At 35.4% G+C, this 24,976-nt stretch overlaps 1 protein-coding gene across 4 annotated transcripts in view; it reads left to right on the top strand.

The window, feature by feature from the left end:
• The window catches only part of LOC135834773 (uncharacterized), a 144,155-nt gene extending 119,718 nt beyond the window's left edge, over nt 1–24,437 (top strand). For all 4 annotated transcript variants that reach the window (XM_065348743.1, XM_065348744.1, XM_065348745.1 and 1 more), the window contains 3 exons: nt 3,576–5,446; nt 18,675–18,924; nt 22,924–24,437. In XM_065348743.1, coding sequence (XP_065204815.1) covers nt 3,576–5,446; nt 18,675–18,924; nt 22,924–23,078 — 2,276 coding nt within the window. In that variant the 3' untranslated portion in view covers nt 23,079–24,437. The remainder of the gene's footprint in view (nt 1–3,575; nt 5,447–18,674; nt 18,925–22,923) is intronic.
• The last annotated feature ends 539 nt before the right edge of the window (nt 24,438–24,976 follow it).

The following is a 24,976-nucleotide window of genomic DNA, read 5'->3' as shown; positions in this document are numbered from 1 at the left end:
AACTCGACTAAGGCGGAAAATCACTCAAATCGCTTATTGTACAGAAAAATTGCCTACGACGTAGCATTAATACTCTGTCGCCGGAGCGTTGATGAACCATGGTGAAATTTTCGTTTTTCGTCCTGGTTTTTGGGGCGAATTAGCTAACTCGAGTACTATTCTGGGATATCGACAAGTGTTTGACAACGCCATTATTAGTATCTTTCTAATGAACGCGTACAAAAATGACATATCGAGTTCTATTTTTGAGCTTATGAACAGATGCTCTTTCTTTTTGTGGCTAGATTTTTTTCAAAACTGCATACATGCATATTTTCTCAAAGTAAAAAACGTTGTGTAGGAAAACTCATTTGAGCTTTTCTGGCATCTCAAATTGTCATAATAGGTAATATTGATCGATAGAAAGATAGTCGGGGAGCCCGCATAAGGATCAATTGCACGCCCTGCCGATCCTCCGAGACAACTTTTTTCTTGAATGGGGAGTCCTAAGGAATATTTTTAGCACTTGTCCTCAAAAAAAAAGTGGCCCTTCTTACAAAATGGCGACAATTTTGATAGATAGGTCAGCCGAAATAGTAGATTTTGCGTTCTAACATGGGGCCAGCATACAACTTTTTAAACCGCACAAAGGTAGATCGAAAGAGCAGGTAAAAATTCATCACCTGTCAAAATTTCAAGAGGAAAAGTGCCTTTCTCGATTTTTGGTGAATTTTCAAAAATCAAATTTTGGTCAAAATGTGAGAAAAAAATCAAAATTTTACCACATTGACCTAGAAACAGGGTGTCTAACAGGTCCTACTTGTCCTATTAGTCCTACTAAAGTCCTACTTTTTTTCAAAAGTCCTTTTGGTCCTGCTAAAGTCCTACTTTTCAACAATTTTATCCAAAAGTCCTACTTTTTTTTCAATTATACCTTTTAAAACTTTCAATTTTTCCCCTTTTTTCCAGAATTTTGAGGGCTCATTTGTTGACTTTTTTAGTGATATTGAATTGCACATTTGTATCATTCGAATTTTATCGTTTTCATGCCTCCTAGAATACTAATTTTCAAAAGCTTTTGCCCTCGCTTTGCTCGGGCCCATTTGATTTTCTTTTTACATTTTCCATTTTTCAACAAAAATTATCTTCAAATTTTAAAATTCTAAGCAAATAGTACTTAATATGAAATAATGTATTTACAATCAAAATTGAAGAATTCGGGTTAAATTTGATTTTAAGCGAACATGATGATGTGATATGTTCATCGATTTTTAAAATTGAATAAGAAGAAAATCAAACGAAAAATTGAATTGAATATCTAGGTACTTGTTTAAATAAAATCATAAGGTGTTTGAAGACAAGAAAAGCAAACATTTTTTACAAAAATTTGGCCAAAAACTTGAATGTGAATTTTTACCCCCCCCCCCCCCGGCCTTAAAAAATTCCATAAGTGGCCGAAAAATTATCTGCTGAAAGTCCTGCTAAAAGTCCTACTTAAGTCCTACTTTTTTATTTTGAAATTTTATTAGACACCCTGTAGAAAGCTGAAATTTGGGATGTACCCTATTTTCGACATGCCAAGTCGATTGGAAACTGTTTCAAACCGTTTTGAGCAGTTCTGAAGCCTCCAGCAGATTTATGAAACTCGAAATTCCCTCAAAATTTCATCAAATGGAGTTGGAAAGCTAAAATTAATTCTGCAAACTAATTTCAATACGCTATGAAGTCGACTGCAAGTACATTTCAAGTCGTTTTGGAACCTCCAGCGATTTTTTGAAAATTACTGGAGCCTCCAGTAGATTTTTAAAATTTGAAATTCCCTCAAAATTTCATCAAATGGAGTTGGAAAGCCCAAATTAATTCTGCAAACTAATTTCAAGTCGTTTTAGAGCCTCCAGTGGCTCCAGTAGATTTTTGAAACTCGAAATTCCCACAAAATTTCATCAAATGGAGTTGGAAAGCCCAAATTAATTCTGCAAACTAATTTCAAGTCCTTTTGGAGCCTCCAGCGATTTTTTGAAAATTACTGGAACCTCCAGTAGATTTTTGAAACTTGAAATTCCCGCAAAATTTCGTCAAATGGAGTTGGAAAACCAAAATTAATTCTGCAAACTAATTTCAATACGCTTTGAAGTAGACTACAGGTAGATTTTGAGTCGTTTTGGAGCCTCCAGCGATTTTTTGAAAATTACTGGAGCCTCTAAAAAATTTTCGAAGCTTCTTGAAATTTTCCAAAAATTTCATCAAATGGAGATGGAAAGCTGAAATCAACTATGCACTCCAATTTAAACACCCTCTGAAGACGACTTCAGGTGGGTTCAAGTCATTTTGGAGCCTCCAGTAGATTTTTGAAAGTTGAAATTTTCACAAAATTTCATCAAATGAAGTTGGCAAGCCGAAATTTACTCTAAACTAATTTCAATACAATAATGTAGTCGACTGCATGGTGGTTTCAGGTGGTTTTGAAGTTTCCAACTACTCTTTAGAAATTTCAATTCTCTTAAAGACGCCATGAAACCTTTCAAAAATTCACTGGAGGCTCCAAAATTACTTGAACCCGCCTGAAGTCGTCTTCAGAGGGTGTTTAAAATTGGAGTGCATAGTTAATTTCAGCTTTCCATCTCCATTTGATAAAGTTTTTGGGAAATTTCAAGTTTCCAAAATTTACTGGAGGCTCCAATAATTTTCAAAAAATCGCTGGAGGCTCTAAAACGACTTGAAATTTATACCTGCAGTCGACTTCATAGCGTATTGAATTTAGTTTTCAGAATTAATTTTGGCTTTCCAACTCCATTTGATAAAATTTTGAGGGAATTTCGAGTTTCATAAATCTTCTGGAGGCTTCAGAACTGCTCAAAACGGTTTGAAACAGTTTCCAATCGACTTGGCATGTCGAAAATAGGGCGTGTCCCAAATTTCAGCTTTCTTGGTCAATTTGGTAAAATTTTCATAAATTTGATTTTCAAAAATTCACCAAAAATCGAAAAAGGCACTTGAGCACTTGAAATTTTTACAGGTGATGAATTTTTGCCTGCTCTTTCGATGTACCGTTGTACGGTTTGAAAAATTTCATGCTAGTCCTATGTTGGAACACAAAATCTACGATTTCGGCTTACCTGTCAATTTTCTTTTACTTGCTCATTTCATTTCCTTATCCAAGGTAGTGCATGAGCAAAGTTATGGGCAAGTCATTTTTGTTGTTATTATTATTTACATCTTTCTTTCTCCCTTTGATGTCAGCGGAACAAAATATGATTTTTCCAATTCAAAAAATGGTTTTGAATACAGATTGATTTTATGAGCTTGAATTTTCCAATATTTTCTGGGTTGCTCGACTTGGAAAAAGTGTTGAAAAATCGACCTAATATAGTTTCAATATTATTTCTATTGATTGATGAAGTGGAGAATTCAAGTTTTCGACGTGTAAGTTGAGAAAGACACGATAATTACGTCCAAAAAGTCAGAGATGTGAGCTTCAAATGTGATGATACGCTTAAACATTACTTATTTGTAAAATTAAATGAGTTATATGTTCTTTTCAAATCGTTATTTTTCAATTTCAACTAATACCCGTTTGTTTTGTTCATGTTTCGCAGATTTGAGCGTTTGGAACAAAAGCCTGTCGCAAAGATGGCGTCGCATACGCAGACGTTGTTCGTCGTTTACGACCAACTCCAACGGCCAAGTCGAATCGCCCGATAGTCATCTGCAAAAGCAATATCTGCTCGAAACGAGCGGCTCGTCGTTAGACTCGCCAAAGGTCATCGGCAGCGGTATCGTCTTAGATAGTACAAATTCATCGCTAGTGACACGTATAAAATGCCCGATCGGCAACCGAGGAGAAACGCCCAACGAAATCGGAACACCGCCATCGTCGACGACGACGACAACCGGAGAAAACGACGCATCATCAGCGACGGCGAACGGATTACCGGACGTGTCTCATCTGCTACGATTAAAATTCAACAAATTTCAAAACGGTTTTCGCAAAAGAAGAGCGTTATCGGTGCACGAGTCGATGTCGGAGAAGGATAAAAATCACGCCACCTTCTACGTACCAACTCCTCGATCGTTGAGCCGGTCTACGGACGATATGGACGAAACCGATGATCTGGAGCCGGCCTCGTTACCTCCGGCTGCCGTCCTAGGCAGGCTATCTTGCGCTAGAATTAATTATAGGAAATCGCCGAGCGAGTGTTCGTCCGGCAGAGGCACGGTAACGCCGACCGAAGACTTCGATAACGATAGTTCCGGCAGCAATCAGTCGTCCAAGTCGAATTATTACAGAAAGTACTCGAACGATGATAGTAGAATACGATGCGAGGGCGGCGATAAAAATAGCCCGTATTGGGATCAAGGATACCACAGTATCGAGTATAGTCCGGTGGCCGAAGGCGGTCTTTATCGCTACAATTCGTACACGACGACGACGTGCAACCGAAACGGCTACAAAGATAACAACGTACCGGTATCGTCGTCCATCATACGAATTAGTTCGAAAAGCGAGAACGTACCTACGTCCAAATTCGTCAACAACAACAATCATCGTAATAATAATAATTGTAGTCCGACTTGCAGATCGAGCGCAGCATCTATCGTCAATACTTCCGGCGGCAGCAGCGGCGCATCCAGCAGAATACCCAGTCCTCCGTGCACGTATTACGACAGCTGTTATCGTGGCGAAATGCGAGACAACCTGAGAAAGTATCAAAATCGCGCCTCCGTCAACTACGGACGTACCACATCGCCCGAGCATATTTCCTCCGCAAATGGGTTTTCGACGCCGGAATACGCCGCCATTGCATCGACCAACCTGACGCCACCGCCTCGTAAACCGATCAACGGCGAATTCCACAGACAACTTAGCGAGTCAGCGACATCGTCGACCGGTTCGTCACGAAACCGTACCCCTTTATCGGCCACCGGCAGCAGCGCCGAAAGATGCAGACTCATCAATATGTCCGATACGCTGGAGGATACCTTCGACGAACACTTGACGCTGCGTAACGAACCGAAGACCCGATCGTGTCGCAGATGGTCGCAAGCCGATACTTTAGCCATCGATGCGGCCGCCGGTCTAGTTAAACCGTTCCCAGTCCGTAACGGATTCCGTATCGGAGATAAAGTCACCGTCGACATGTACGTCGGATGCCAGCTCCCGTACGCTGCTCTGCAATCGATCGAACCGATGTCGATGCCGTACAACCCGTCGCCGCCGATTCCGACCCCTAGAAACGATAAACATTTCAACAAAGTGAATAATCTGAGACGAAGATCAGCTCGCAGCGTGTCGCCCGAATCTCGCAAGAAAGAAACCGAAGCCAGAGAGAAACGGCAGCAGATCGCGCAGAATTTGCAAAAATACGTCGACCAAAGAAGGAAGAACGTCGTGGTCGGGTGCAAAAGTAACGCCGATTTGACCAGCGTGTCGGAGAACGATTGTTGGAAAAAAGAAGACGACAACAAGGTACGTGGTTTTACGTTTTATTTCTTACTTGGAAAACGATACCTATTTATTTATATGTACCTTTCGAACGTACTTAACTTTCGATTACGTGAGCTGATGATTAGTCGACTTGAAGTAGGTACATACATAGACATACGTACGTAAACAACCGCATCTTTTCCGCATAAATAAATTTGTCTGACGAAATTTTTTTATGATTTCGCGGACTATCCGTTCAATCATTTTCAATTTAACTTACCAATCTCGAATTGAACGATATTTCCTGCCTAAAATGATAAAACAAAAAATTACATGGTGTATGACAGTTTGATGACGAATTGACGAGGTGTCGTGATTTACGTGCGATTTCATTCCAGCAAATACTCGCACCACCTGTGTAGTAGATAATGATTCGAATCGGTACGATGAATTGTTTCCGTAAAATACATCATTTTGCATACGCGATCGTAATGTTCCCAATGATAAAGTGGAAGCGGATTTCAATCGAAATTTTTACAACTTATCATTCTCGATTTCTGACCGGATATTTTTTTTACGTAGATAGAAATTTTAGGTACGTTTTTGCCTGCAGGTTTCTTTGGAATTGATGAAAATTTCTATCCCTACCTATTTTTCGTAGGATATATAAAATTGGTAACGGTTTGAATTTTTTTCATTAAGTCGAGTGACGGTTTTGGTCAATTTACGAGATTTTTTTGCTTCGAATTGTAAAAAGAACTGAAACGTTGTTGGTCGTGGCGTACGATTTTTCAAGTTTTATTTTTGATAATTTTTTTGAGCCATGTTGCAATTTACGAGATGGTATTTTGAAAAAATGCAATTGAAATTGAGCCCAGTAAGTCCTCTTTACCTATGTCTGTGATTATTAATTGATTTGCTCACATTTTTTGGTATCGTTTTCCATCTACGTATACTTTTATCGATTAAAATGTATGTTTTTTTAAATTTGATGCCATGAAAAGTATGTCTTAAATTTTAATCTTAACACCGTGACAATAGCTTTTTGAACCAAGTAACCCATAATTTTTTCAAAAATGAGATTTTTACATTTTCTGGTTTTTTATATGTAGGACTTTGAATGCCAGAAACTGCAAAAATATCATTTTAAAAAAATTTGTAGTGGAAGGAAGGGAGACAGGTACTTATTTACCAAAGTCAAAAAATATAAATATTATGGTTTCTAAAAAAAAAAAAGGTCATTGGTTCGAACGCAGGGTGTCTAACGGTCCTTCCGGTCCTTCCAGGTCAGTAAAAGTCCTTCTTTTTGCCTATTGGTCCTTCTTTTTCAAAAAGTCCTTCAAAAGTCCTTCTTTTTGCCCGAAGGCCCTTCTTTTTTCCGAATTTTCTAATAATTCTGTCATTTAATAAAAGTTAGGAATGGTGTTCTTTTACGTCTCATATTGTATCAATTTTCCACAGCTTTCGCCCTCGCTTCGCTCGGGCTAGATCATTTTTCTTTTCTTTTCTTTTCTTTGACCGAAATTGAAGGGTAGAAAAATATGACTCCTCAAATCAAAAATAATGCTGTTTTACTACTCAGGAATTGTGAATTTTCAAAAGCTTTTGCCCTCGCTTCGCTCGGGCGTTTATTCAATATTCATATTTTTAACTATATGATGAACAGGTACACATGACATTTTCTGAAAACTTTTAAAATTTGTAAGTTTTGAAGCTATGAAAATCAACTTTTTGCATAAAAAATGATGTTTTTTGTTTTGAATTATCAGTTTTTCACAGCTTTTACCCTCGCTTCGCTATTCTGCTACAACAATTTTCAAACGTTTCCTAGAATGGAAAAATTAACTCGAGAAATTCCAAAAACATAATCCAATCAATGAAAAATTCAAATAAATTTTTTATTCGACATTTTTGTTTCCAACTTCCCTTTTTAAAAAATGGTTCGCACCACACCTGGCCAATTAGTTGGAAAACATCTTGGTGTGGAGGGTAGGGAGCTTTTTAGTCACTTTTTTGATTACTTTTTGGTTACCTACTAAAGTTATTTTTTTGAGAAAAATTCAAGTGCTATCTCTCATATTAAATTTTTTTATCAAAATAGTTTCCCTTACTCAATTTTGATGTCTAAAAAGTAAGCGAGGGTACGTGAGGTGTGACGAAGTACAACTTGAAAATATGTTGTATGAGAAAAATACGAAAAAAGTACAAAATTTCGTTTTTTGGATTTGGTAGTCATTAGACAAAATCAGGTCTATTTTGAATATTATTAATTTTTTTTTTAAATTATAAATTTTTGATTTTTTTTCGGAAATTTTGTAAAAATGAATGAGGAGGGGTCAGTAGGTGCATTTTTAATTTTAAAAAGGTCCTTCCAAAAGATCCTTCCAAGGTCCTTCAAAAGTCCTTCTTTTTAGTTTTCAGATTTTGTTAGACACCCTGGAACGGAAAATTGAGGGTTCTCTATGGGGGTTTAAATTTTCCAAAATAGTTCAAAAATTGCACCAATTGGTGAAAAAACCAAATGATTGGTTACTATCGTGGATCTAGACGCCTGATCTTGGACGCAAGTGGAAATTATAGTATTTTTTAGGAACCCAATTTTTTCGTGAAATTCCGAAATGTACAATTGGAATCTTCTTCTTACGTCGTATTCAATCCATGGGATCGTGTTTTGAAGGTCACTTTTGAAATTTGTAAAAAAAAATTAAGCCCACATTTTTTCAAAAAAATTCCCGAAAATTTTGAAATGTGCGATTGGACAGCTTTAATTTTGAGAATTTTTTATTTAAGTCGTATTTTCACTACAATCATGTTTTGAAGGTGTTAAATAAATTAGTGTATTTATTTCAAAATTGGGCGTCCAATATGACGGTTCGAATGTGACTTGAAATGTGGTGGTTTTTTGGAATAATAATATTGACCATTGGGTTTTTTCATCCATTTATACCTTCAATTTTTGGGCTTCGGAAAATTTAGAACCTGTAGTATGGACCCTCCCTCGATTTTTCATTTGGGTAGCTGAAATTTTTTTTCTGAGATACCTTATGAGTTCCCATACTTTTGTGAGGAGAAAAAAAATTCAAAAGTTAGTGACTGAGTGACCAATACCTACTTGAGTCAGTCTGATTTGGGAATCGCTGGAAAATTGGTTGAAAACGTATTTCTCCCACCCCCTCCTCCCCAATAAATTGTGTCTAGTGTTCAGCTGTTCACTTTCTGGATTCGGAATACCGGTTGGATTTTTCGAAGTAGTGTCCTAATTCTTTAAATGAAGTGAAAAATTTCCATTTGAAATTTTTCCAAACGAATTTTATAGCATTTTCCACCTGGTGAACGGCGATACGATAACCCAGCAGCTATAGCACATGTTTAAAATGTATTTTTAATTACTCGCCAGATTTAATGACTACATTGTGTAAAATTTTCAACTTTATACTGACCCCTCGAAACGAATAAATTTTTATTACTCGATTCGTAATACTCGTACAGAAAGAATTTTATCTGATCATCAAATGTGAAATCGGATCGAAAGCGGTTCGCGAATCACTCCGGAGATTCGTAATTTTCGTACATAATGCCGGAAAATGGCTAAAAAGTAAAAACTGTCCCTTTTTTTAAATAGGAAATTCCTAAAAGTCTCACATTTTTTCTAAAAAATTGCTCGAAAGTTCCACTTTTTTTTTACAAATAGTTGCCAAAAAAAAGTGCTGCTTTTTCGTTAAAATTGTCAAAGTCGCATCTGTTGCCCAAAATCCTCCTTTTTTCCAAAAAATTGTTGAAAAGTCCAACTAGTCGGGGAGCCCGCTTAAGGATCTATTGCACCGCACCCCCCCCCCCCCGTCCATCCTCCAGGACAACTTTTTTCCTAATGGGAGAGTTCCTAAGGAACATTTCTAGCCCTTGTCCTCAAAAAAAGTGGCCCTACTTACAAAATGGCGGCCATTTTGATTGTCAGGTCAGCCGAAATCGAAGATTTTGCGTTCCAACATAGGACTTGCACAAAATTTTTTAAACCGTACAAAGTTAGATCGAAAGATCAGGGAAAAATCTATCACCTGTCAAAATTTCAAGTGCTGAAGTGCCTTTTTCGATTTTTGGTGAATTTTTGAAAATCAAATTTAGGTCAAAAATGAGGGAAAAAATCAAAATCTTACCAAATTGGATAAGAAAGTTGAAATTTGGGATATGTCGATTGCTGGTGGGTTTAAAGTCGTTTTGGAGCCTTCAGCGACTTTTTGAATGGTTATAAAATGGCACTTTTTGGAAAATTAAAATTCCAAAAACTAAAAAGTAGCTGGAAGCTTGAAAACCATTTGAAACCACCATGCAGTCGACTTCACGTCGTATTTAAATTAGTTTGCAAAGTAAATTTCAGCTTGCTAACTCCATTTGATAAAAAATTGTGAGAATCTCAAGTTTCAAAAATGTGGTGGAGACTCCAGTAATTTTCAAAAAGTCGCAGGATGCTCCAAAACAACTCAAAATCCACCTGCATTCGACTTCATAGCTTATTGAAATTGGTTTGCAGAATTAAGTTCGGTTTTCCAACTCCATTTGATGAAATTTTGTGGAAATTTCGAGTTTCAAAAATCTGCTGGAGGCTCTAAAACTGCGAGAAAAAATCCAAATTTTACCAAATCAACCTAGAAAACTAAAATTTGAGATATACCCTATTTTCGACCTGGAAAATCGATTGGAAACTGTTTCAAACCGTTTTGAGCAGTTTTGGAGCCTCCAGCGATTTTTTGCAAATTACTGGAGCCTCCAGTAGATTTTTGAAACTTGAAATTTCCCCAAAATTCATCAAATGGAGTTAGCAAGCCGAAATTTAATCTGCAAACTAATTTCAATACAATAATATGAAGTCGACTGCATGGTAGTTTCAAGTGGTTTTGAAGCTTCCAGCTACTTCTTGGAAATTTCTATTCTCCTGAAAATGCCATGAAACCTTTAAAAAAGTCACTGGAGGCTCCAAAATTACTTGAACCCACCTGAAGTCGTCTTCGGAGGGTGTTAAAATTGGAGTGTATAGTTCATTTCAGCTTTCCATCTCCACTTTGATGAAATTTTGGGGAAATTTCAAATTTCAAAAATTTACCGGAGGCTCCAGTAATTTTAAAAAAATTGCTGGAGGCTCTAAAACGACTTGAAATTTACCTGCAGTCGACTACATAGCATATTGAAATCAGTTAGCAGAATTAATTTCGGCTTTCCAACTCCATGAGGGTCATTCCACGTCAATTGGACCAAGAAGTGGTAGGTGGGTTCGGCGATTTTTTTGAAATTTTTCCTGTGGAAAGACCTTTGGAAGGTCTTTCCACAGGAAAAATTTCAAAAAAATCGCCGAACCCACCTACCACTTCTTGGTCCAATTGACGTGGAATGACCCATTAATGAAATTTTGTGAGTATTTCGAGTTTCAAAAATGTGCTGGAGGCTTCAGAACTGCTCAAAACAGTTTGAAACCGTTTCCAATCGATTTGGCATTTCGAAAATATGGTATATCCCAAATTTGAGCTTTCTAGGTCAATTTGGTAAAATTTTGATTTTTTCCTTCATTTTTGACCTAATGTTGTTTGCTAAAATTGTCAAATTCTCGTCTTTTGTCAAAATCACCGAAAATTCTCGCTTTATTTCCAGAAAGTTGTATCATCTCACATTTTTGACTAAAATTTCCAAAAAGAATCACTTTTTTACCCATCATTCCCAATAAAGCCCCATTTTTTACTAAAATTTGTCGAAGTCTCGATCGAGTTATGATCTTTTACAGATCTCAGATCTCTGAATTTTGACATTTGGGTTCTTTTACTATAGACCACCACTATAGGTATAGGTATCCTTATTGATATGTATATATTGAACGATTATGTAAGAAACGAGAATGGGGAATCGAAATTTCAACCATCTGGTCGTTGTTTACATGTCGCGTAGACATCCCGTATTTGAATTTTACGTGTACCTAGTTGTACACGAATCTCGTGTAGTATATTGTAGCTATGCACGCGAAATATCCATACACTTTTGGGTAATCACTTGGCTGGATTACGTTGCTGGTATATCTGTACATGATACTTCCATGTACCTCCACAGTCAAGTACACCCTGGTGGGTCATTGGGCTTTGGCGAAAGACGAGGCAAGCTGAAGAAGGGAGGTGCGGCATGCTCCAATAATAATGGTTCGGCGCTAATCTGATCAGCATACACGGTATGGCTCGTTAGCATTATTCATATTTCGACTCGGTCTTCTTTGGCTTGGCTGGATGGCGCAATCAAACCAGGAAAAGAAACATCGCGGCACCGAACTCCGAATGAAAACAATACACGATTATTAATCGCGTATTTGGTATACCTACCTCTACCTCTACTCGTAGTCGTACCTATGCATTTGATCGCGCTCTCGAACCCGCATACTCCACCCTGAGGGGGTCGTACCAACACCGAGCAAGGTACATAATACGTATATTTCGTCGATAAGTAAAACATAGGTATACCTACCCATATTTTTATGATGAAGAGTAGAAAAAATTACTTTTATATTATGCTGGAACGTCGATACACGAACTTGGGATAAGCCATCGCGCCATCGGGCGTCGTCGTCATTCATTCAGCGGTGTGTATGTGTGATTGTGTACCTCTAGTCCTAGACCTACCTAAAGGTATAAAGTGTACGTTTAATAATATAATCGCCTACTAAGTAGATCGATTAATTTAAATAGACGTCGATAAATTGACGTTATACTCGTACGTACGCCAGCCAGCGAGAGAGATTGGCTAGTTTTGAACGTTGATTAAACAAAAGGCCATCGTAAACCGACCGCGACTGCTTGTTATTATCGAAGAAGCGTGTACCGTGTGTACCTACTATTTATCGCGGGGGTGGCACAGACGGCAGCATCATCGACAGCTGTAGTTTCATGGAAGCAATTTACTTACGTACTTACTTATACGCAAAGAGGATATTATTGCGAGTATTATGTTATTCGTGTACACTGGTGTACTCGTGTATTGAGAGAGGAACGAGATCGAGTTGTTGTTGTTGTAGTTGATCTTAATATTGGCACGATTTCGATCATCATCGGGCGATTGATCGGAAACGCATGCTGTCGGCTTTCTTTGTGTTGTACTTGAAAGTACATACTTCGTACATTACGTGTAACATATCGAGGCTTTTATAGTATACGTACGTGTTGCCTACCTACTCGGATATATTTAATCGAATCTCTTACGTAGTATGTAGGTATTTATGTATAATGTGGGTATCCGCATGCAATTATGATATTATCGTCGTCTTTTGAGTAGCGGCAATATTTCGATTATTTTTTGCAAATGTGTATTTTTATAGAATAGGTAATGTACTCGTATATTGAAAGTGATCTTTGATGTCGCGAAAATCGTTTGAAATGTCGTGAAAGTGAGTGTGGCTGACGTAGAATTTGGTTGAAATGCATAAAAAAATTGGTTTGGATGGCGTAAGAAGGATGTCTAAAATAACTACATATACGTAAGACAGTTCAACTTACGAAAAATTGACTGGAATATCTTTCAAAAAGCCACAGTAGCCACAAAATTATCTTAAGTGAGGTGAAAATGATCCAAAATGACATGAAAATGAAATGAACCAAGGCTTTCGTAAAAATTGTTGTCAAAAAAGACAAGAATTTTGAATTTGACATAGACAAATCGACAACTTCGCACATAAATCATCAAAAATCGATAATTTTTCATTAAGAAAAAAAATTTAATTTCTGAAAATATTATTTTTCACTTTTACTCTAGTTTGCGCGAGCTTTATTTTGTTTTCCCTGCGATTTCAAGTTAATAACTAAAGTCACTTTTGAGATTTGTGTAATACATACAAAAAATATGAGGAGGAATTACAGTTTGCAGAATAAAGTTGAAACTGTTTTCAATAAAAGCGGACGTTTTTCAAAGGACAAATGCATAAGTACTAATTTTTTAGAAAACTCTTAAAATTCGAAATTATCGTGTAAGATGATTTATTTGCAAATTCTTTCAAATTTTGTTGTTTTTGTTTTTTTTTTTTCAAAAATGAATGCATGAGTTGACCCCTTTTAACATTCCTTGTAAAATTTTGAAAAATTCTGAAATTTTTGAAAAATGGGCTGAAAAATTTTCAGAAATTCGACCAGATGCCTCCCTCCCTTTCCCCCTCCTCACCACTGAGAAAGTCGTCTTTGACCTTTAAAAAATGTAGGGGCGCAGCGTGTCTACCAGGTAGTGAAAGTAGTGAAACAGTAGTTGATTTTCAGCAGTGCTGAAAAATCCGATTTTCCACTCAAGAAAAATGCTGTAGAAAATGGCTCATTTGTTGACTTTTTTAGAACTTGAATTAGGTACACATTTTTGATTGTTCAAATTCAAGAAATGTTCGAAGTTTTAATCAGAAAAATACTCCCTTACGTCCATAAAAAAAGCTTTTTTTTACGTACTTCTTGAAACATGAATTTTTAAATGCTTTCTTGGCCTCGCTTCACTCGGGCTCGTTTGTTTTTTTTCATGCTTGAATTTTTAAAAAAAAATAATCATTCAAGTTTTAAAATTTTGAAGCAAAAAATAATAAACTTCTTCATTCATCACCCAAGAAAACAGCGTTTTTATACCCCTCAAAATATACTAATTTTCGATAGCTTTTTCGAAAAATTGGTATTATTTTTTTCCAAATGTTGTTCAAATTTTCCAGTAATTTTTTTTAATTTTTTAATTTTGAAAAAAGTTGTTTATTCGCCCAATTTTATTACAGTATCAAGAAATTCAAGAACCTTAAAGGTGAAAATAAAATCAATACATAATTGAAATGACAAAATTGTATTCTTGACATCAGCTTGCTTGAAAAAAATCTTGGGATGTTTGAAGACGACTGTAAAAGCGAAAAATTGTAATGTAAAATTTTGCTTCGTCCACTCCCTCCCCTCCTTAAACCTGCTTTCTTATTTTGAAATTTTGTTGGACTACACACCCTGAAAAATCACTGCTAAAAAAAATCCTTCATCGATGAAAATGTAGTACTTACTCCAATATAAAAAATTACAAAATTCAAGCCAAAAAAATGAAAAATCTTTCCTGGCGGGGGGGGGGGGTGGTTTGAAAGTTACAATAAAAATTGAGGGGCGTTCAAAATTTTTTTTGATTGTAGGTAATTGTTTTACAAAAGTAATGTAAAACCTCTGAAAGAAAGGGAAAATCGCAAAAACTGATGTTTTTCTTCGAAATGAATGTTACACGATCATTTTATTATTCAAACACTTTTTCGGAAAATCGATTTTTTCGATTTACATCGTAAATTTTGAGATTTCAAACATCATTAGTCAACGTTAAATGAAATACAAAAAAATTGACTCCTGCAGGTTGCACAGTTTTTTGAATGGTGATAAGAAATTTTTTGCAAAAAATTCAATAATGTTTTCTAATGTATTTTTGCTAAAAAAAAATCAAGATGTTAAAATAAGTAGGATTTTCGTTATAAAATCATTTTTGCAAAATTTGTAAATTTTGTAAATTTTTAATTTTTTCAAATTTTTGTCGCCAAAAATCAAATTAATCTCAATTTTACTACAGGAGCTTTTCTTAGTGCGTGTATTAGGTGTACACAAAATTTTAAATACCTATCCAAAATTCAATATTCGTATGACTTTCTCCCCTACTCCTTACTCCTCAACAAGTGTATTTTTCCAATATTTTCATTTTTTTCAAAAATTGAATCCGTTTTATTACCTATCATGATTTAGATTTACCAGTGGTCACGTGGTGGAAAACTGAAACTGAATCTGAAACCGAAATGAGCAAAATTGAAATTAGAAACTGAAAAAAACAAAACTGATTTTCGGAATTAGTTTATTTTTTCCAATAAATTTACAAAATAGTATCTACATTATGAATTTGAATGGGGAAAAAGTGGAACCAAAACTAAAACAGCAAAAAAACTGAAACTGAAAAAAGCAAAACTGATTTTTGGTGGTTTATTTTTTTCAATAAATTTTCCAAAATATTTCAAAGTTGATGAGGAAAAAAGTGGAACTAAAACTGAAACTGAAATGTAAACGTTTTGCCATCACTGTGATTTACGTTGTCGGTTGTGTTAAGCAATTTCCAGACTACTTATTTTATTGATTTTTCAATGTATTTGAAACATATTTTGTCTTATGTTGATATTTTGCTAACTTATTTCGCATCTTTCACTTTTCCTTATATTTTCATTTTCCATCAATTTCAAATCATGTATCTATGTATGTATTAGTTCTGTGTATTAATGCTTTACTATACAATTTTGATTTTTTTTTGACATTCTGAAAGCTGTTGATGAAATTCTTCAACAAATTGTGGTGCTGCATTTGAATGCTAGGAGCCTTGAAATAGTATCTAACAATTAATTGCGAACCCAAATTATTGTAATGTATGTACCTAAAATAGAAATGCGTATCAGCAAATTGGAAAGGGGGGGGGGGGTGTTCATTTTTCGGGGTGTGCTCAAAAACAAAAATAGACCGAATAAAAATTGAAAAAAAGACGTGATTAATTTTGAATCTACAAAAACTGTGATTTTATGCGAAATATTCCAATTTTTTATTGATTCAGTTCTGTTTTTGGAATTTGTGAGCCGAAGCTATCGAAAATTTATAGTGAAAAAAAAAATTAATTTTTTTGGTTGAAAAATTGCCCAAGTTTTGTCTTATTCTACTCAATTTCCGAAGGAAATCCGCTTGAAGGGGGGAGGAGGGTTGCTCCTTCTGATCGAATAGAATCGCCTTTGCGGACGAGTGATTTTATTCATTTTTTTTCAATTTTAAATGTTTCCAAGTAAATTCACTATGAGTACTATTTTTAGTGATACCGATTCCTATACCCATTTTTTGCACGAGGTTAATTTTTTTTTTCGATGAAAGTAACTCTCAAAAATGTGTGTCATATCTATGAAGTCTGTTACTGCTACCTGCGTGCTTACGATAGATAGTTGCATTGCGATGCAGCCTGTTGCATCCTTCATCATGTGAAGGTGGTATTTTAGAGGTGACTCTAGGCTCAAGGTACACATTACACGTTGTCCAATTGTATATATTTATGATTGTAGTGCAAGCATGTATGTACCTAGATACATCTGTAATAATTGTACAGAATTTAAGGTAGACGCCTGAATGGAAAATGATGATAATGATTGTGTGTTGGGTGCACGACGACGCGACTGGCGACGTCATCAAGCAGGAGTTGGTTACGCTACGATTAGTCTTGGAAAACGGTCGAGTCGGTTGAACCGGATAAAGGAGGAGGGTATTGCCAACTTCCTGTCAGATTTTACAGCATAGCATGCACCTTCACCTTCCTTCGTTTCAGTAGTTATGACCCTGCGTGGTTGTACTTGGTTTAGGGGGTTTTCCTACACGTTTTCCCTTAATATACGCTTTATTCATTCTAGTCCCTAAGTATGAGTATAACCTAGTGTACGAGTACGTAATATGATTGTATTGCATGTACATACAATATTATGTAGATATTTTGTGGATTTCTTTTAAGAAATTATTTAAAGACGTACCATAGATGAGAAGGTCGCGATGAGGGTGAGACCTTTTTCTCTCGTATGAAGATCTTTTAAACCGTTAACCTGTCTTGAATGAGGATATGTACTCGTATAAAAAAGAAGGGTTGACAGGTTATCGAGATATTCATCAAAGAAAACAAACATAACACACAATACTAGACCTACAGCAAAGAAAACTGAGATGAATGGTGACGTAATGGAGGTATGCACTAGCTGTGTAGTGTGTAGGTTGTGTAGGTACATGATTTTTTTCTGCGCGATATTCTCAGCTCGTTTCACGTATTAAAAGTATAAACTTTCAGAGTTCAGCAGCTGGAAGGTGTTGGTTAGTTGGCGTTGGTTTTTGTAACACCTGCTCTTGCATGCTCGCGAGCCGAGCAAAACTAAACGATGTGTGAACTTACCGCTATGTCACAGGTGTATGAATGCGGCGGCGTCGTCGGTGCCCCTGCTCCCCAATTCCCCATCTGCAGAGGTTTACCTTAGCTGAACATAAACGTAATCATTTCACCGTGTACCTACATCGGCAGAATTGAGAGAACTGACCAACAGTACTTTATAGTCTCGCTTTTTTGATATGAAATGAAATTTCCGCGTATTTGGAGAGTCTATGCGAGCTTTTGAGTGGCCTTGAAACGTTGCAAAAGTCACTCGATGATTACGTAATGTACGAGATGGAGGTAGAGGTACCTCCACCTATAGGCTATAGCTTGGCTATGGCTATACCTACAAGCTCGATGTGGTGTGAAGAACTCTTCGCATCTGTCGCGTTAATGTCCGTTACACTTTTCGTAACAGTTGATTGATTCGGTGTCGTGGTGAATCATACAATTAGTACTTGTACCTTGTTGCGCTACTCGTGTATAGTATAATAAGTGCACATACACGATGATGAGGCCCGATGTATGAGTATATTAGACACATACTGAGAAAAATAGCCGTTGTCTTTGTAATCATAGGTTCTCTCGATGAGCACGTCGTAAAGAAAGGGCTCTTCGTGGAAGACGCTCGAGAGAGAGAAAGAGAACGACGACAGAGACAAGCAACAGCTACTCGTACAGTGCCAAATACGTTTAGGTTTAGGCAAGACGAAGATAGAGAAGAAGTTCTGGTGTAACTGTTCTCGAGTGTATGAGGATTCTGTTGTAGATCGAAGACTGAAGTGTACGATGCACACAGTGTCCGTTATAACGTGCTCTTATTTTTTTCATTAGTGGACGAAATTTCGAAGAGTTGAAGCCATCATTCTGTAAAGGTAGGTATATCGTATAGGTAGCCCGTTTGTATGTGTGTGTGTAGTGTATGTTTGTTTATTCATCGAACTGTTCATTCATAACGTTCGCAATGGCCAATATTTATAGTAGGTCTCTTTTGTGTTGGCAATTTTTTTTTTTTATTCTTTCATACTCTCTTTATTACGAATATAATAATAATAATGTTAACATGAGGCTGCTCTTTGGATAATAGAAAACAACAAACCGTGCGTTTAAAGGACGCCATCGTCAATCGTGTACTCGTATAATGGTGTTAAAATACACAACAACAATCGCGTATTGTGTTGGCAATATGTGTTGCTGGAAGGCGTATTACAAGTAGCCGAGCCAGAGCCAAGCCTCGTATACTACTTACAACAAACAGTATAGCTTAAGTAGATGCCTTTTTTATGTTTTTTTTTTTGACCTCTCTAACGTTAAATTTTGGTGTGTTTCTTCTGTACAGGTGGCTATAGTGGTGGATGAAGTGGACGACGAAGAAACGGAAAACAGTAAATTTTGCACGTTACCAAGAGGTGGCAGTAAGAACGCTACGTTTACCATATTGACTGTGAATTTCGTCAAAGGAAGCGGTCAAAAAGGTCTTGGATTCAGTATAGTCGGTGGCCGAGATTCACCTAAAGGCATTATGGGCATTTACGTCAAGACCATCTTTCCTAATGGTCAAGCAGCCGAGTCTGGTAAACTGAAAGAAGGTGAGTATCGGCCAAGATCTTCGTGTGAAGTGTTTGGTTCTAAAACCAATGGTTTGAACTGGCGAGGGAACTTTTTGAATTCGCTTTGTTCGATTTGAACGAAACCAAGATTTAATCGAAAGATCATTTGTATGAAAACTTCAAGATCAAAATTCCGAATACGGAAGTTTATTTTTGGATTTTAGGAGAATTTTTGAAAATTAAAAAAAAACAACCAAGGAGGGAATTTTTAAGCGTTTCCTTGAAGTATCCAGCTATAAATTTTACGAGAAAAGTGAACCAATGTCTCACTTTTCTCTGGAAAATTCGGATTGCTCTCAAAATGCCAAAAATGAACTTCAGCACCTTCATGAGCTCATATACTTGGTTAGTTACTTTTTCAGAAGTTTGGTTACTGAAATGTTACACGAATTTTTAAAAATTCAAATTTTTCCTTTTTCGTTTTTTGATGAATTTTTGAAAATCAAATTCAAGCCAAAAATGAGGGGAAAAAATCAAAATTTTACCAAATCGACCAAGAAAGCTGAAATTTGGGATATACCCTATTTTCGACCTACCAAATCGATTGGGAACTGTTTCAGACCGTTTAGAGTAGTTCTGGAGCCTCCGGCACATTTTTGAAACTTGAAATTCTCTCAAAATTTTATCAAATGGAGTTGGAAAGACGAAATTTATTCTGCAAACTAGTTTCAATACGCTACGAAGTGGACTGCAGGTGGATTTCAAGTCGTTTTGGAGCCTCCAGCGAATGTTGAAAATTACTGGAGTCTCCCCAGTGGATTTCTGAAACTTGAAATTTTCACAAAATTTCATCAGATGGATATGAAAAACAGAAATTTACTCTGCACTCCAACTTCAGCGCTCTCTGAAGACGAGTGCAGGTGTGTTCAAGTCATTTTGGAGCCTTCAGCGACTTTTTGAAAATTCCTGGAGTCTCCAGGAGATTTTTGAAATTTGAAATTTCAACAAATTTCATCAAATTGATTTGGATAGCCGAAATTAATTCTGCAAACTAATTTCAATACGCTATGAAGTCGACTGCAGATGAATTGCAAGTCGTTTTGGAGCCTCCAGCGATTTTTTGAAAATTACTGGAGCCTCCAGTAGATTTTTGAAACTTGAAATTTCAACAAAATTTCATCAAATGGGGTTAAGCAAGCCGAAATGAAGTCATCTTCAGAGGGTGTTGAAATTGCAGAGCATAGTTCAAGTTTCAAAAATTTACTGGAGGCTCCTGTGATTTTCAAAAAATCGTCGGAGGCTCCAAAACGGCTTGAAATTTACCTGCAGTCGACTTCACAGTGTATTGAAATCAACTTTGCAGAATTAATTTCGGCTTTCCAACTCCATTTGATGAAATTTTGTGGGAATTTCGAGTTTCAAAAATCTGCTGGAGGCTCCAAAACTGCTCAAAACTGGTTGCAACAGTTTCTAATCGATTTGGCGTGTCGAAAATAGAGTATATCCCAAATTTCAGCTTTCCTGATCAATTTGGTAAAATTTTGATTTTCCCCCCTCATTTTTGGCCTAAATATTTTCAAAAATTCACCAAAAATCGAAAAAGGCACTTTAGCACTTGAAATTTTGACAGGTGATAAATGTTTGCCTGGTCTTTAGATCTAACTTTGTACGGTTTAAAAAATTTCGTGCAAGTCCTATGTTGGAACGCGAAATCTGCGATTTCGGCTGATCTGTCAATGAAAATGGCCGCCATTTTGTAAGTAGGGACACTTTTTTTTTGAGGACAATGGCTAGTAATGTTCCTTAGAGCTCCTCCTTAAAGGAAAAAGTTGTCCCGGAGGATCGGCAGGGGATGCAAGTGATCCTTATGCGCCCCCCCGACTAACTCGATTTTTTGCCAATAATTCCTTTTAAAAAAGCTCTACCTTTTGCTGAAATCGTTTAAATCTCTCTTCTATATCAAAAAAGTGTGAAAATGTTTCATTTTTTCAGGGCTTGTGACTTTTTCAAAAAAAAGTAACTTTACTCATCAAAAAAGTTCAAAAAAGTAACCAGAAAAAACGAAAAAGCCAGAACACTTCAATTAAAACCCATAATAATAAAACTCGATCACGACTTTGACAATTTTAACAAAAAAAGGACTTTTTGGTAATAAAGCAAGGCTTTTTGCAAATTTTTCAATTTTAGCATAAAAATGATGATGGATTGTCAATTTCTGGCAAATAAGCAAGATTTTGGAAAATTCAGTAAAAAGCAGAGCTTTTTTCGAATGTTTTTGCCAAAAAATCGAGACTTTGGCAATTTTTGTGAAAAACTGTGAAATCTTTTAGTAAAATAGGAATCATGAAAGTCATGAAAAAGTCACAAATTTTGCTAGAAACACTCTTGAAAATTTTTAAAAAATCCCATGCCCAAAAAATAAAAAAAAATAAATAAAAAATTTGTTCAAAAAATCAGAAAACTGAAATACCTATACCTACTTGCTTACAAATTAAAAACAATCTCCTCGCAGTTTGAAATTATTCAATTTTTTTGGGGGGAGGGGGTATTTTTATGCGGTAAAAATGTGAAAAATAGCTCATGAAAAAGTCTTGAAAAAGTCATGATTATTTGTCTGGGAGTTTTGTTAGACATTATGTAAAAAGCGAGATTTCTGGTCAGTTTTTGGCAAAAAGAAAGAATTTTTTGAAAAATACAAAAAAATTATCTTTAGCTTACTTTTTTAACATTTTGGTTGCTTACTGATAAAATTGATTTTTTTTTTAAATTTTCGAATAAAATTTTTAAAAAGAGGTCAATTTTAATGAAATTTGCCAAAAAATGTTGTTACTCGCAAAAAATTACAGCATGTTTACAAAAAATTTCAAATGTCTCAAATTTTTCCAAAAATTGTACAAAAGTCTCAATTTGTTGCCCAAAATTGTCAAAAATCCTTGATTTTTGCCAAACTCGTCAAAGTCTCACTTATGTTCAACATTTTTTTATAAAGTGAGACTTTTTTGACAAAAATTACAAAAAAGTATCATTGTTTGCGTGTTTTGCTAGTAATTTCCATTCATCTCTTTTTATCAAATTACTAAAAAAATTCCTGTTTTGTTTAAAAATGTTGAAAATTATCGAAAAGTCTCTTTTTTTTGTTATAAACACTGCTAAAAAGTACCAATTTTTTGGATAAAAAATCTAAAAAACTCCTCATTTTTTCCAAAAAATGCTTAAAATTTGCGTTTTTTCCCCAGAAATTGCCAAAAAGTTTTCACCGAAAGTCTTGTTTCATTGCTAAAATATTTAGAATTAGTCTTAATTTTTCTGACAAAAATTTGGAAACTACAGCCAAAAAGTTCCTTTTTTTTATAGATTTTTTCAATGTGATGTTATTTTTTTGATTTTTTTTCTGCATTAAAATGCTTTGCACTGGCCATGTAACTTTTTTGATTAGCAATCACCAAAATTACTTTTTAAAAGAAATTGGGTACGAGCCCTGTTCTCAAAAAAATTTATATTTCATGGAAAAGTTCGAAAATTGCGTTCGAAGCAGTTTTTTTTTTAATTTTTAAAGTTTCAAAAATTCGCTATGACCCAAACTTGAGTTTTTGAAATTTTGATTACGGGGGTTCCGAGACATGATCTTTCGATCTAGCTTGGATTAGATTTCGTGTTAATCGAAGGGCGAGAGTTCAAAATGTTCCCTTGTGAGACCAAAGAAAACGTAGAAGTCGACGACGACACGACAAAGAGTACATTTTTAAATGATGTGAATGTGATCCTCGCATAGGTCGCCAGTAGAGAGTTGAAGATATGCATGCGATGCGATGGTGTGAGCTGTGTGAGAGTAGTTTACATAAATTATATGCACTAGAATAATACAATAGAGAGATATGTACGTATGGATGCAGATGGAATGGAGCTGTGTAATCAGAGCGTTTGTATTGTTGTTTGGTCGTCGTCGTAGTCGTCGTCGGATGTGACCTTTTGAGAGAATCATAGATGATGCCATACTTATTGCTTTACTTACCATACGGATGATATTTTTTGTTACAGGAGATGAAGTATTAGCGGTGAATGGTAAAGCTCTGCATGGGCTGAGCCATCAAGAAGCCATCGCCGTTTTCAAAGATATCAAAAGCGGTCCCGTTACCTTACATATTGGTAGAAGATTACCAAAAAAGCAACGCGAACCGGTCGTTAAAACGTAGCCAGTTTTCAACTTTGCATCAAGCATCAGCAACAAAGTAACTAACGATTCGCAGCCCATGATCCAAAGATGGAGTTATTATTTTATAAGCTTTTTTTTTTCGTTTTTTTCTTCTTTCTTGTTTTTTGTTGTAGCGTAGATTTTTTTCTCGTGTTTCTCTTTTTTTTTATAATGCGTGTTTTTTTGTCGAGATTTATTTATCAATGTGTTTTGTCTTCGCTCTTTGCTTTTATTTATTTATTTTTCGTTATTAGTATTTACGATTTTGTAATATTCGTGAAATCAAAATCAAAACGATCGATTCGTTTGAAAACTTGATTGTGTTAAATAAGTTGCATATCTTGTGGTTATCAAGGAGCAATATCAATGTACCTTTTTTTTTTATCATTTTCACCATTGTAATTAGTCATTATTTTTTTCTCTCTCGTATGTGTCCAAAGATTTTGAAGAAGTATTAAATTTTATTTTTTAATAGATTTTTCAAGTATTTGTGCTAGATTTTTTTTCCTTTTTTTTTTACTTATTTATTCGAAGGAGACTTCTCCTGTGAAGCGTGTTGCAACGTTGGTGTGTTCCGTGTTTTCTTTCTTTCTTTATTTTTTTTTTCGCAAATTCAACGTTGCGTTGGAAATAAACCTTCATTTATGCTAATTAGAGATTTTCTTTGCTTAATGTTGCTGCGAAGAAGTATTTAAAGAAAGAACGAAGAAGGAGGAAAAAAAATCATTGCGGAAAAAGATGATAATCTACGAAAAAAAATCTGTTAACGGATGTACCGTTACAAGAAGATATTTATTTATTTAACTGAACCTTGAAACGTACCGAATTTATGTGCACTTGGGCGCTCTTTATATGGCTCGATTTTCATTTAATTTTTGATAAATCCGACTCTTTTTTTTTAGCACACCAATTAGATTTTTTTGTTGTATTGTGACTTTTTTTTTTAGGATGTCTGGTAGTGTGAAAGGTGATCGTAGTGTGTATGGTTGCTATTAAGGTTGATTTATGAAAAATTATTATATTTTCTGCCTAGAAGTTGAAGTGCTTGACTGGTCACATCGTGGATAGTTCCTAGTTTTACTTTTGATTTCGTTGTGTATTTTTTTTTTATCGTCCAGACGAAAGGATATTTATTGTACCGTGAAATGGTATGAGAAAAGCCAAAGAAATATGTTGTAATTGTTAGAGTACAAAATAATACTACTAATTAACATTCGCCGATGTGTGTATTTCTTCTAATGGAATTTCAATCTCAATGTAGATTTTATCAGATCAAAATATTTTTCTTTCTATGTTTTCTCGTTGAATTGTAAAAAATGAATAGCGTGTTGTGTAAATAAATTTTTTTTTGTGATTGTGATCCAGATTTTTTTTTTCAATGATTATGGCGAAGGATTTGTGTCAAGATCTAATGAACTAGGAAAAAAAAGTATAGATTTATTGGACCTGGTTCAGAATTCGATAAAAATTGAATTCTTGGAGAAAATAAGTTTCAGAAATGCTGCAATGAAAATTCAAGCTGTTATCATTATTTTTAATTTTTTGGAAAAGTTTCGAGAATTGTAAAACACGTATTAATGTTTTTTAAATAATCAAGCCAAAAAATGGCAAAAATAAGCCCCCTACCCCTCCTCCCTCGTAGGATCTTGAAGTTACTGTGTAGTTGAAATTTGTTTAGGTTTTTTGAGAATTTATACGGATTTCTTCATTTTGAAGAAAAAAAGAAAATGTTTTGAGAACCCCTGAATAGTAGTCTTAGACTTAGAGACATCAAAAGGCCACCAAAATAAAAAAATGAAATGAAATAAAATAATAATAATAATGAAATTGAAAAACAAATTCTGACACATTTGAAAAAGTTGTCAATTTTTCTATAATTTGAAAAAGCACATTTCAGGA

Source organism: Planococcus citri, chromosome 2, assembly GCF_950023065.1.
Source record: "Planococcus citri chromosome 2, ihPlaCitr1.1, whole genome shotgun sequence".
Taxonomy (NCBI): Eukaryota; Metazoa; Arthropoda; class Insecta; order Hemiptera; family Pseudococcidae; genus Planococcus; species Planococcus citri.
Note: the sequence above shows the minus strand (reverse complement) of the source record. Positions and strands in the feature narration are given on the sequence as shown.